The following is a 14002-nucleotide window of genomic DNA, read 5'->3' as shown; positions in this document are numbered from 1 at the left end:
GAGTAATCGCGCTTGTACTCAGCCTGTGCTAGTCACTACTGTTCCATTAGCAGTGTGCTTTAATAACACACTTGAATGAACACACTGAATATATTGCTAGCATGGTTCCTAATCCACATCCTTCCCCTACACCAGTCTGGATGGTACACTGATCCTTTTCATATTGTGTGACCAACAGCACTGACTGCCTGTCACAGTCTTCAGACTTCACAGCAGGTCACTAACAGACTAAGACCCGGACTAGTGCTCTTCACTCTGCCTCCCTGCTTCTGTGTGCTGTGCAGCACACTGATGAAAGCTCAAACAGCTTGGCTTCCTGAGTGACTACACTGAGCAGGACACACTCCACATGTAAGTGAGATAGACACTTTTCTGGGTCACATCAGTGAGCTTTCTTCATGTTACTAGTGTACCCTAAGATCTTCCTGGATCATCTATCTCATAATTCTGTGCACCCTGTTATTCCACTGTGGGTTTTCTAAATTCACCATAACCTGCCAGTGTGGCCAAGCATAATATATCATAGACCCAAAGTCTTGGACTCCTCTAAATCCTGGCCTGTGAAATTACTAACTGTGGGACTTTACATTCTGAGTTATACTTTCTTCACTGCGAAATGAAGGAGAGAACAGCTCTTTCCTTCTGGACTTAAAAAATATATTTCACATGTAAATCATTTGTCAAATGTTAAATGATCTTTAAAATTGTTACATTTTTCTCTGTATTAAAGCAAATAATATAATTATTTTTGTGCATTTTACCTAAACACCTATTTTCCTTAAAAGCAGTTTTTCTTTTTTTTTTTTACATCTGGGGAATAAATTGGGAATCTAGCAGTGTTAAAAATCTAGAAATAAAAAGACATATATCGTAGTTCTAAACTCAAGCCATCATTGAACTTAAAATCTTAGAGTTTATAGCCCTGATTGTTCCCCAAACTGAAGCATTTCTTATCGTCAGGCATACTTCATGTTGAAGAGTTCTTTTTTTTCAGAGCTGAGGACTGAACCCAGGGCCTTGCGCTTGCTAGGCAAGCGCTCTATCACTGAGCTAAATCCTCAACCCCTTGAAGAGTTCTTGATAAAACTCAATCTTCTGAAGTAAAGGAGTATAGAAGTTAATTTAAGTGCTAGGGAGATTTTAAGGAATTTGAATGTATTATTTACCATGTTTCCTCTTATTAATCATTAGAGAATAGAATGTTAAGGCTGGGATACCTTTAACTATCACGTAGTTCATGCTCTGCCATTAGATACACTAAAATACAAATCTGGAGGATAAAATATAAGCCTGTAATTCCAATTTTAAAATGTTAAAAAATACCCAAACTACTAGAATTATAAAATGGAAAGTTAGAGAATGATGTAAGTTAGTGTTTTCCATACTGTTTTATGGAAATCAAACATCCTAAGCAGGACCCTAGTTGATGGCTCATGGTTAACTGTTGTCACATATGCCTGAGTTTGATACCAGGAACCTACAGTGGAAGGAAGAAAAACCAGCTCCTGAAAGTTTTCCCCTGCCACAGTGGGCTGTGGCATGAAAGGTCCTCATTCACGCACACCATATACGTTTATACAGCCTTCAAACACACACACTGTAAACTACTTAAAAGCAGCAGAAGGACTAACAGGCGTCTCACAGGAAGCAGCCTCATGGACACATGACTGTGGGGGATACTGCTGTCTAAACCCCTGTCCTGAAAACTTGAGATACAAATTCATAAATTAGTGCTCAGAAAAGTACTCCAGGGGTTGGGGATTTAGCTCAGTGGTAGAGCGCTTGCCTAGCAAGCGCAAGGCCCTGGGTTTGGTCCCCAGCTCCGAAAAAAAAAAAAAAAAAGTACTCCAATGCAGATGCTGGACAAGTTAAACACTGTTTCCTTCAAACCTCTTTGTCTCTGAAAGAAAAGCCACATAGACAAAGAAGTTTGAAAGAAACATCTTATAAGATAATCTCATTTTAAAACAGGCTAAGCCCTAGAGATGTTCAGAATATTTCAAACCATTTAATTATTAAAGACATTAGTGTGGATACTTAAAATAATTAAAGCCTTTAGACGAGACTAAAATGTTATTATTCAACAAAGCAGAAAGCCTGCACTTCAGAAAATGATTCCATCTGGGTGGATGTGGGATCTTGAGAAGGCCACTGTCCCCATGCTTGTATCAGAGGTAAAAGGCAAACGCTATACCTTATATTGCTCTCTCCACCGACTTCTAGAGACCAAACTCTCCAGACGGGGTTGAATAAAGCGATCATCCAAGTAATGAAGGGATGTCAACATATCTTGTGCATAGGATTTCTTCCTCTTGCCAGCTGTGAGCAAATGAACCAAAACAGTAGAACACTTGAAATACTGAATCAACTGAACACTGTGCTTGAATTCTAGAAAGATGGCTGGATAGTTGAAACTGTTTTAAATTAATGAATACTTAATGAAATAAAAGCTTCATTTCATGGAAGCTCAGGGGCAGTGAGACAGGGCAGTTTCTGTCATCCTTCACAGTCCTCAGACTTTCTCATCCTCACTACATATATCAAATAGCACAAGGAGCCACATGAACAAGCTGGCACACAACATGAAGCTCTTCCTTTAAACCAACTTGCATGGCCGCTGATTTACTGATCACATTTTAAGGAGCTCCGTGGCTGGTTCCATCCATGCATCCACCATGAACCTTGCCAACACAGTGGAAACATCTTTTCTGCCGTGTCTTTCCCCTTATTTCCTAAGAGTACACCAGTTACTTTTGCTTTCCTAATTTGATTAGTATTTTGTTCTCAATTTACACATATTTGTCATGGCCTGTGATGGACCTTTTTGCTCTCTTCAGGAATTTCCAAGTGAATTTGGTTAACTTCTCATGTTTTATTAAGTCACTACAGATTTAAAGACTAGATGATAAATCAAGTGCCCCTCTTTTCACTCTCTCCTCCTTTGCTGCCTTCTCCCCTCACTGCTGACTCACTGCATTATAATGACAGTTTGTCTTCCTAGTTGTCCTTAAATGTTCCTAACTCTTACTATGGCCCTGAGCATACAACAGATATAGGTATTTGTGTCCTGGTAGGGTTTTGTCAACTTGACACATAACTATCTAGGTACATGATGATATAAGAAAGTAGGCTTAGCAAACATGGAAAGTAAGCCAGTAAGCAGAACTCCTCTATGACCTTTGTTTGAATTATTGCCTTTAGGTCTTGCTTTGAGTTCCTGCCTTGGCCTCCCTCAGTGGACTATGACCTAGTATATATAAGCCAGTAAACACTCTCCTGCAAGTTGCCTTTGGTAGGTAATTTATTGTAGTAATATAAAGCAAACTAACACATACATTGGTAGCATTAGTAGAATATTTTTGTGCTAGAACTGGTCATGTTGTTTTGGAAGGATTATAGAGACGTTTGGGCTGGACAAGAGCTTAATGGGCTGTTCTGCAGGGTCCTGAAAGATAAGAATGCTGAGGGTAATATAGACAACGGGGGCCTGGTTTGTGAAGTTTCAGGTAAGTATAGACTCTACTGGGGCTGTTTGAATAATGCTTTGAATTAGGAATCTGCAGTGGTGGTCCGTTGGGGGCTGTAAAAAAGAGACCAGCAGTACTGAGGTGCAGTCTTCTGGGAAGCATTTCATTAGGCTCAGAACACAGATGTGGTCTGAGGGGGGCCAAGGGTGTACCATGTGCAGGTAGCCAAAGTGAATGACGGGCAGGAGTCACAGAGGCAATACTAGTTTTGAAGGCATGAAGGAGTCATAGAGGGAAGTGGAGGCTTAGCACCATGTGGCACTGGGAAGAGTCCTTGAAGACAGCCAAGGAGAGGCTACTGGCAAAGATACAGACCTGTTACCTCAGACCTCCAGCACACTGGTGAAGCCAATGCCATAGGATGACCACCAGAATAGCTACTATAGAATAGAGCCAGCCTGAGCCTAGGAGACAGGCTGTGTGTACTGAGGGAATAGAGCCAGAGAACAACAGCCTTTCAACCCCATTGGAGCCCAGAAAACCATGAGTCCCAGAAGTCTGACACTGAACTTTATTTAAACTGGTGGACCTTGGTACTGCTATTATTTAGTTGTGAATATTCTCTGGTTCTTCTCTTGGAGAAAGAAAATATTTGACTTGTCTTTTGATTTTGATTTTACACAGCTTAGAGACTTTGGACTTTTAGAGAGGCTTTGAATTTTGAGAGAGACTTTTAAATGTTTTAAAAAGACTGAACTTAGAGTATTTGAATTTGTAAAGAATGTGGGGCGTTTAAAAGCTAGAATTAATTCTTTATTAAAATAATATGAAAGCTTGTAGGTAAACAAGAAAGGGAGGGTCTGGTGTAGAGGGTTTGGCCTAGTGCTGCTTGAATTCTAATGTTAATTTTTGACCCCAAAGCTGCTTATACAAGTGTCTCCACATAGCTTCTGGGAACCTGTCCCTAGTTGGCTTTGATTGGTAAATAAAAATGCCAATAGCCAATAGCTGGGAAGGACAGACAGAGGTAGGTTTTTGGAATTTCGCAGGCTTGGGACCAGGAGAGAGGAGAAAGGAGAAGTGAGATCAACCATGTCCAGAGAGTGTGGAGGGAGTAGAGTGCAGGACAGAGAAGCATGGCCGCCACGTGAAGGACAGGGAGAGCACTTGGCTCAGTTGGGCAACCCTCCGGGTCCAGAGTAGCCAAGATAGGACATAGAATTAGTTAGTAATAACTTGGAATTAACTGCGTGGAGGTTAGGCAGTGGCCCAGCTAATAAGCTGTCTAAGGCATATTAAAATTAAAGGCTATGTGTTTGTCTAGAGCATTGAAGCAGGTACCGAACCTGCTGCAGGGGTTTATTAATTAGCAATATAATTCAACACTGGTGTAGCAGAAATGTACTGGTGTATCAAACTGATAAGGGGCCAATTGTCCTGGCTGGTATTTGTCAACTTGACACAAAACTAGACATATGTAGGGAGAAGGAAACTCAAATGAGAAAATACTTTCATCAGACTGCCTATAGGTAAATTTCTACGGGCATTTTCTTGATTAATAATGAAAGTGGGAAGGCCTAGCTCATTGTGGGTAGTGCTACCCCTGGGCAGGTAGTCCTGTGCTATATAAGAGAGTAAGCCAAGCAACCCAGTAAGCAACACTCTTCTATGTCCTTTGCGTTGGTTCCTGCCTCCAAGTCCCTGCCTTGGCTTCCCTCAAACTGTGACCCAGTATACACAAACCAAATAAATCTTTATTTCCCATATTGCTTTTGGTCAGTACTTTTATCACAGAAATATAAAGCAAACTAATACCTTCACCTTACTCATTGTTTCTGTTTAAAAGCTACTTCTTCATTACATTCTTTGACCGGTTTATGCAGTCTCCACATACTCCTATTTGTACATATATTACAGTTTACCTGTCTATCTGCTCTGGCTAGATGTAAACTTAATCCAAGTTAGAGTCATCTAGGAAGAGGGACTTAACCCAACTTAACCCAAGTTAGAGCCATCTAGGAAGAGAGGCTCTCAGCTGAGAAGATTATAACACTTGCCTAGGCAAGTCTGCAGTACAATTTCTTAATCAGTGATTGATTTAGGAGGACCTGCTCGTTGTTGGTGGGGCAAACCCTGGACAGGTGGTACAGTCCTGGGGTATATAAGAAAGCTGACTGAGCAAGCCATGGGTAATAAGCCAGTACTAAGTAGTCTCTATGCTTTGCTTCAGTTCTTGCATTAAGGTTTCTGACCTAACTTCCATCAGTGAGGGAGTGTGACCTGAATTATAAACTGAAATAAACTCCCTCCTATTTAAGTTGCTTTGGGTCATGGTGATTTATCTCAGCAATAGAAAGTCTACCTAAGACTCCGTCTGCCTGTCTGTCTGTGTGTTGTCTGCATGCATGCCTGCCTATCTGTCTATCTAACTATCTATCTATATCTATCTATCTATCTATCTATCTATCTATCTATCTATCTATTATCTATCTATCTACCTATCTATCTGACATCTATCTAATAGATACTAGCTTCTCTTATTATTGTTAAATTCTGTATTTATATTTCCACAGAGGTACAATCTAGTTTTAGTTTCACATATTATGCTATCTACTTATTTACTCAGTGTCTGTTGATTCATTCTAAGCCACAAAAGGTAGAAATCTAATGTCTTGAAGTCATTAGTAATCCTCAAATAATGCCTAGATCACAAATGGCATTCAAAAATCATTTTCCTATAACTTATTAATAAAAATCTTACTTAAGTACTCATAGGTATTCAGCACAAAATATATTCTATTAAACGTCAGTGTCTGTGCTGTGTCTGTTTAAAGTTTAATTTCTTATACTCTGGTAAGGCAAGGAAGTAGAGGTCCATTGACATAAGAGTTCACATGTATGGGTACAACCACATTCAGGATGAGACTGGTAAGAGTGAGGCAATGAAAAGTATTCACAGCTTTCACATCAAAAAGATTCTGTACACTTACCTAGACTATCTGTAATTTAAAAAAAAAATAGAATTACATTCTGATGGAGAACGGAATGGACCAAGGCACAAAAGCAGAGAACAGCACGTGTCTTTTGGTAAGTAAGTGATAAAGAACACGAATGCTGAGGCACCCTTATGCTTTAGGGGCGCATGTTTTATATTCTACAATTTACTGTAGACACTTTGGGAGCAACGACTTGTCATATACTTGCCGTCTATGTATCTCAAATAATATTAGCAAGTCATTCATGTGAGTGCACTTATAGAGCATTTATTTCAGAAGGAACAACTGGTAAGATTTAGGAATGGTTTGTCTTGGCTTAGTTCCATCCAGTTTCAAAAGCTATTTAGGGAAATTAAAAACAAAACAAACAAAAAAATGTTTCAGGGATACTATTAACTTACCATACAAAGTTTCCAGAAAAGATCCATCAAAAGCATTGATCAGAAGAGCCTTCACAACTCTTTTAAAGTGAGTGTAATGGTCACTAAAAGAATCTGAAATTAATTTAAAGCAATTATTAGGACATAGCTAAGAAACTGTTATAAGTATCACAAAGTTCACTCCTGAGTCTAAAATGTTTCCAGACAGATTTCCTAAGGGAAAATTCTTCAGAGAACACAGAGATACACCCTGTGAAAAATCAAAATAATCCACATCCACTTGAAATTAATTATCAACTACAGTGAATGAAAAAGGCAAGCAAGCCTCCCAAGTGGACTGGTTAATATGCTTTAGCCTATAATGGGCTACACATGGTGTGGTCCAGGGAACTGCTACTCAATGAAAGCTCAGTGGGCATGACAGCCCCATTCTCCTTTACAGGGTCACAGATGTAGGATTTTCAACACTGCTTTAAGGAGCTGTGCCTTCTCCTTCCCACACTCTGCCTACAATGCCATTATATTCTCTGTAACCCACACTCAGACATGAGCTTATCCTGGTGACAGGCAAGGCACTGCTGCTGTTCCTGTGACTCTGGGACTACACCTTACTATGGGCCATGGAAATGTTCTCTAGAAAATCCTCCCTCCCATGACTCAAATGGTCATCAAAGAATACTTGCTCTGCTGGAGGTGCGTATGAACTATGACTGGAAATGTGGAAGATATTTAGCTAGGGCCTGAAGAAAAAAGTAGGATATACCTTTAGAAATGATGAATGGATTGGGATTTTTTCTTTCCAGCAGACAGAATGGACTGAACACAGAGAGGCTGTTGTACTTCTGTTTGCTAAAAGGACTGTGTAAGGTTTTGATGCCTTCAGGGAAATTTCAAGTCTCTACTCCTTCCACGGAGTTGCTAAAGTGCTTTCCACTACGTCTTAGACTTTAGAGGACCTATCACCATTGAAAATTCCAAGAGGTCACAAAAAACCACACATGGTATGCACTCACTGATAAGTGGATATTAGCCCAAACAATTACCCAAGATACAATCCACAGACCACATGAAACTCAAGAAGAAGGATGACCAAAGTACAGATACTTCTTAAAAGGGGGAATAAAAATATTCACAGGAGGAGATATGGAGACAAAGTTTGGAGAAGAGACTGAAGGAATGGCCATTCCGAGCCTGCCCCACCTGGGGATCCAGCCCATATAATATATATCCAAACCTAGACAATATTGATGAAGCCAAGAAGTGCATGCTGACGGGAGCCTGTTACATCTGTCTCCTGAGAGGCTCTGCCAGAGAATGTGAAGTACAGAGGCAGATCTTCGCAGCCAACCACTGAACTGAGAACAGGGTCCCCAGTGGAGAAGTTAGAGAAAGGTTTGAAGGAGCTGAAGGGGCTTGCAACCCCATAAGAACAACAATATCAACCAACCAGAGCTCCCAGGAAATAAACCACTACCCAAAGAGTACACATGGACAGACCCAAAGCCGCAGAGGATGGCCTTGTTGGGCACCAATGGGAGGAGAATCCTTGGTTCTGCCAAGGCTGGACCTCCCAGTGTAGGGGAATGTCTGGGCAGGAAGGGAGGGAGGTAGTTGGGGAGGGGAAATGCCCCTCATAGAAGAAGGGGGAGAGAGGATGGGATAATCCAAGGGGAAGACTGTACACACACACACACACACACACACACACACACACACACACACACACACACACAAATCAGTAGCTTTTAATGGAAAGTAAAATGCAGTAATACTTCAAAAGAATTCCCCTCTGACTAGACTTTTATCAAATGCTGATATAGTAAAGAGTTGGTAAATAATTTTGAGTTAAATTCATCCAAACCCCATATACCTCTTTTCAAATTAAAAGGAAAAGCTCTTCTGGGGATTATTAACAGGCATGTTGGGAAAAAGTTGAACTCACTCACGTTGGGACTCACTTTTGGGACCATCAGGCAAATGAAATGGAGCTTTTTTCACCTCACTGAACATTCTAATCTTGAAAGTCCTAATAGTCAGTGTTACTCATTGGCCATGAATACTTATGTGTATTGCGTCACTTCTAAAGGGCTAACTGAAGAAATACTTTACCCCTAGTTTATTTTCAGCAGGGAAAACTGAGTGATAATGCAAGTTTTCCTACGGTCTTATAGCTAAATGGTGGAGGAGGAGTCTCCGGCTGTGTCCTCCAGTCTTTGTGCTCATGTTCCCCGCACAGGTGATAGATTTGGTATTCGTTTTCAGACAGAGTTGACTTGAGAACTGGATAATATAAAGCTCCATTTTCTCACCTAGTAGGAAAAGGTCCCTAAGACCACAGACAAACGGAGGAGACAGAACGAGGTTGGGGCCCAGGATTCTTCCAGGACTAGTTCTAATCCCTACATGGAATGAATGTCTATGGAATAGTTGTGGAGATTTAGTTAACCCCCCAAACCCCATTCATCTCTTGTTGTTTGGCAAAACTGAGGTTTGCACACAGGGTCTCCTGCATGCTATGCATGTACCCTATTACAGACCATGGCTCCAGTCCCTCATGACCATTTCCATGTGCAAAGGATGAAAGGTCAAACTTGCTATTATGATTTCATTTTTCTCAGGTAGCAATCAATCCCCCATGTTCCATTTGATGTCTCAGTAGCCTGCTGATTTCCCTGCATCCTCACATCTGCTGAGATTTTGCTCAGCACCATGTGTCCTTCCTACTGATCTGGATGTTTTCTCATGTCAGTTCTGCCCTGTTGTACTTCTTTCAACTAAGTGATAACTTTTTATATCTTAGAGTGAAAAGATCCTTCCAGCTACTATTTTTATTCAAAGTTTACTTTATCCTCATGAATTTGCTCCTCTAAGTGAATGTCAAAGCTAAGTTTAGAAGGAAGCCTTCTGGCGGTGTGTCTAGTACTGTGTACAGTACTTCAGACCGTCCATGTCTCACCCTTACTTAGGTTGCCTTCCTTATTTCACAGAAAGTGTTTCTCTAGTAACAAAGCCAGTCAAGTTTTTACATTTGGGCTTAGGAACTACATTTTGTTGTCAGTGTGGAAGGAATTTTCCTTAATTCTATCATGTAAGTATTTACTTCTAGTGTGCAAGGAGCTAATTGAGCTTTGTGTGTTCATTATTATTTTGGCCACGTTTCTGAGATCTTTTACTAATGTGAAAACAGCTTCTCTTGGATAGCTATGGAGGATGAGCCTCCTAGAAAACCATAGAGCTGGAGATGTACTATTAATAGGTTCTGATGACATTATTTCGGCTATCTTTCCCAAACCTGGTCTTGCTAGCACTAAATTTATTTCAAGGAGCAAGAGAAAGCTTATTAATACTTCTCTAGGAAGAAGTGCATAGCTTGGTTGGTTTATGGAGTTAAAGCACACACTTAGCATGAGGAGTGAAGGCAGAGTAGGAACTGTCTTTTTAACAGTTCCTCACCACAGATGCATGCACATAGGGAAGGAAGAATCTGGGTAGAAAACTACAGCCAGAAATTCAGCATACAGTACTGGTCTTAAACTACTCATATTCTTTCCCTTATCATCTGAATCACTGCTTAAGCCAGAAACTTATTGTTTGTGGCTATACGCACATGATGACACACAAATATGTCATCATCCCAGGTGCAAACGTCTTTTCCATGCCAGCTCTCCTTTATCTACTCCACAATAAACTTAGCCTAAGCAGGAATTTTTTCCCAACATGGACAATGGGGTTAGTGTAGTTTATATAGTTTTTGTTCTTCTCTAAAACCAAACTGAATAAATCAGAGGCGTCCCCATGAAGGGTCAAAATGAAGGTTGAGGGTCAGCTGTCCGTCAGCCCACTCTGGTTGTCTCCTCTACAGTCACTGAAATGTTTCAGCACACCAAAGGACATATCAAGTGTCTACTGCATCCAAGGGAAACAACAGTAATAGGAAGTGGGAAATAATGTGTAAACCCCTTAAATATACATAATCTGGATTGGGAATTGAAATTAAAGCCCAGTTCTCCCCCCCACAACCTCCCTCACACATATATACACACACACACACACACACACACACACACACACACACACACACACACACACGGACCACTCTTAATCAGAGACCATTCATCTGTAGTTTCGTTTTGTTTTTACATCTTAGCACACTGCTAAAGAACATCTGAAGTAGGAAACCTTTCTGTCCCTTCCATTTCATAACGAGCATCTCTAGTGTTTCATTATAAATAATGTTGGCTCTCACTAGAAAAATATGGCTCTGTAAACAAGAAGGGTTCCTACTGGCAATTTTAAAAACCTTACCCTTTAAAAGTATGTATATTGAATGCAATAAAACAGTTTTCAGGCTCCTTTTTGATGTACTGATAGAATTATATGAACTGCTATGTGGTCACTAAGTTGATTATTCTTTTGCTCTAAATTGCCAGTATTGTAACGATGCAGTGCTTGTCTGAAATGTATTCTTTTTACCTCTACTATGCAATTTTGTCTAAACATATGATAGCACAGCATGCTAAAAAGATAATGCAACATTTACCATCCACCTAACAGTGTTTTTGTTTCTTCTAACCGTGCACATGTGAACTATGCAGGTCTAGTATGTAATGAGCAAATACCTGCCCTTTAACCTTTCTGTATCTTTCATGGGAACTGCAGTCTGTAAGTATAAACAGATGTTTACAAGGCAGATGAAAAGAGATGAAGACTTGATTGTCACGTTTCCATCATGAAGGAAGCAGCTAGTTGTTCTGAAGTGGAGTAGATCTAACTCTTGGCCAAATGGCAGGTGATGAGGAAATGACAAATGTCCTCCTGTTGTTCCCTAGTCTTTACTGATTGACAACCCACTCTCATTTTTGAGACAGGATTTCATCATGTAGCCCTGGCTGGACTGGAACTTGCTATATAGCCCAGGCTTGCCTTGAATTCAGAGATCTACCAGTCTCTGCCTACTAGTGCTGATATTAAAGGTGTGCACCACAATTGATGATCAATTTCGATTTTCAGCTGTATGCTGAATGCAGAATTAGGAGCTCCAAATTGCGCTTAGTATGAATTGTAGAAGTTAGCAGGATAAATCTGGAAATACCACTTCAGTATTTACTTAAACCAAGTCACAAAGGGGTATTCACTGTTCATCATAGAGACTATTGGTTAATGAGAAAAACTTCTCAATGTATAAGATTAACTTAAAGCAACCTTTAGAACTTCATTCCTTGGCTTAACACTGCTTAAATTTTGTCAAGCTCACTGGACATAAAATTGATAAATTAAAACTGTTCATTTCATAATACACATAAACTCTAAATTTTTGTTTTATCAGCTCTGACATTTACAAAACTGTAGTTATGATTGGCATTTATCTCAGTCTATAAGATCCAGACATTTTTAGATACTATGTTTTTTTAAATTACCTACCCAACCACAATGTGTTCCTATAAAGTGTCATAGAGACTAGAGATGGTAGCCCAGGACTACAATCCTTGAATTTTTTGAGACTGAACCTTAGGTTTGGTTTTCGATCAGGCTGGGCACTATGTACAGTGAGCTCTAGGGCAGCTCTAGGGTAGCCTAGGCAACAATATAAAACCCTAACTTAAATTAAATAAGAAGAAATTAAAAAGAAAAAGATAAATGGATAGAAATACAACAAAGAGGGAATATAGTTAAACATCTAGTCTTTTCTTTCAGAAATCAGATACTTATTTCATTGGGCTTTTTTTATATGCCAAAAAATATATTTTTTGATGTCCAGTTCTGATAAATGCGTGAAATTATCTACCCACCCTGACTACAGTTGATCTACTACTCTAACTCTTTTACAATATATCTTACTTAGTGTTCTACTTATTGAGCTCAAGATGTTTAAAAGATAATCATACAAACATACTCCCAAGTTGATGAAAATTTGAACCTTATCTCAGGAGAAATCTTGCTTGAAGTTAATTATTAGGGAGTTTTTGCCTATATACTAGGCCTAAGTCGTGGCAAACTGCCCTAAGTCGTGGCAAACTGCCCTAAGTACAAGCAAAATGAAGGCAGTTGATGAGTCCTGGGATATACAAAAGATGAATGGTGAAGTGGGAAAAGATGAGTGCAATAATACAAAGGAAAGACAGGGGAGAGTGGTAATACAGAAGCTACAAAAGAAGAGCATTCAGGAAGTGATAGTGACCAACCGCAGCAAAGCAGCATTGGGTTAACAGAAGAAACGAAGAATGTGTTGGTAAGCAGGTTACCCAGCATCGGTGTTTACAGGAAACAAATAGAAAGAGAATAGTGGCTCACAGAACATGTCAACTCAAGAGAGGAAGAACAAGAATATTGTTACCAGTTGAGCAAACACAGCCTGTTGAATAAGACTACTGCAAGTACAGAACACACAAAATAAAACAGATTGCATAGAAAGTGAGATACAAAGCCTTGAGTTAAAGATATTTAATATTAAATGATATTTAATATTAAAAGTAAACCCAGCACTCTCTAGAATTTATTCAAGTGAGATACACTCTTATGTTCATAGAAAATCCTGAACACAAATGTTTATTAGTTTTATTTCCAATTACTAAAATATGGAAACAAGCAAGATGCTTTTCAACACGTGAGTGCATAAACTGTGGCAAATCCATACAATGCATTTTTACTTAGCAATGAAAATAAATGAGCTATGGCATTCTGTTTAGCCATGGGGAAAAACTCAAGATGCATAGTTGGGTGAAGAAACCAATAGGAAAATTTACATGCTGTGGTGTTCTTAATTCTGTGACATTCTGAAAATGTTAAAACTATGGCAACAAAGCAGAATAAGTGGTTTCCTCTGGCTCTATGAGGAAAAGATGAGGATGTAAATTTATTACTTTACACATTGCTGTAATTAAATATTTGACAAGAAGTAAGCTAAGGCAGGAAGGATTTACTTTGGCTAACTGTCTCAGGGTGTAGTCATGACTGCAAGAACAGCTTGCAGCTGTGTAGGCAGAGGCATGGGGCTGCTTATGTCACAGCGAAGCAGTGAAGGGAAAGTTGAGAGAAGAGGCAGAAGCAGAGTCTGAGCTGTGACTCCTACAACCTGCTCCCTAGGAACTCCTTCTCCTTCCAGCTGTGTACCACCACCTACGGTTTCACAGCACCCCCAACACTGCCACCACCAGTGTCC

General features: G+C 39.8%; 1 protein-coding gene across 1 annotated transcript in view; it reads right to left on the bottom strand.

Moving 5' to 3' along the window:
* Window positions 1-14002, bottom strand: part of Ccdc82 (coiled-coil domain containing 82) — a 37481-nt gene that overhangs the window by 14689 nt on the left and 8790 nt on the right. Inside the window, exons 6-7 of the mRNA XM_032909637.1 lie at window positions 6865-6957; window positions 2195-2319 (exon numbers count right to left, since the gene is read on the bottom strand). Of these exons, the coding sequence (XP_032765528.1) occupies window positions 2195-2319; window positions 6865-6957 (218 nt within the window). The remainder of the gene's footprint in view (window positions 1-2194; window positions 2320-6864; window positions 6958-14002) is intronic.

The sequence above is a fragment of the Rattus rattus genome, chromosome 8 (genome assembly GCF_011064425.1).
Source record: "Rattus rattus isolate New Zealand chromosome 8, Rrattus_CSIRO_v1, whole genome shotgun sequence".
Classification (NCBI taxonomy): domain Eukaryota; kingdom Metazoa; phylum Chordata; class Mammalia; order Rodentia; family Muridae; genus Rattus; species Rattus rattus.
Note: the sequence above shows the minus strand (reverse complement) of the source record. Positions and strands in the feature narration are given on the sequence as shown.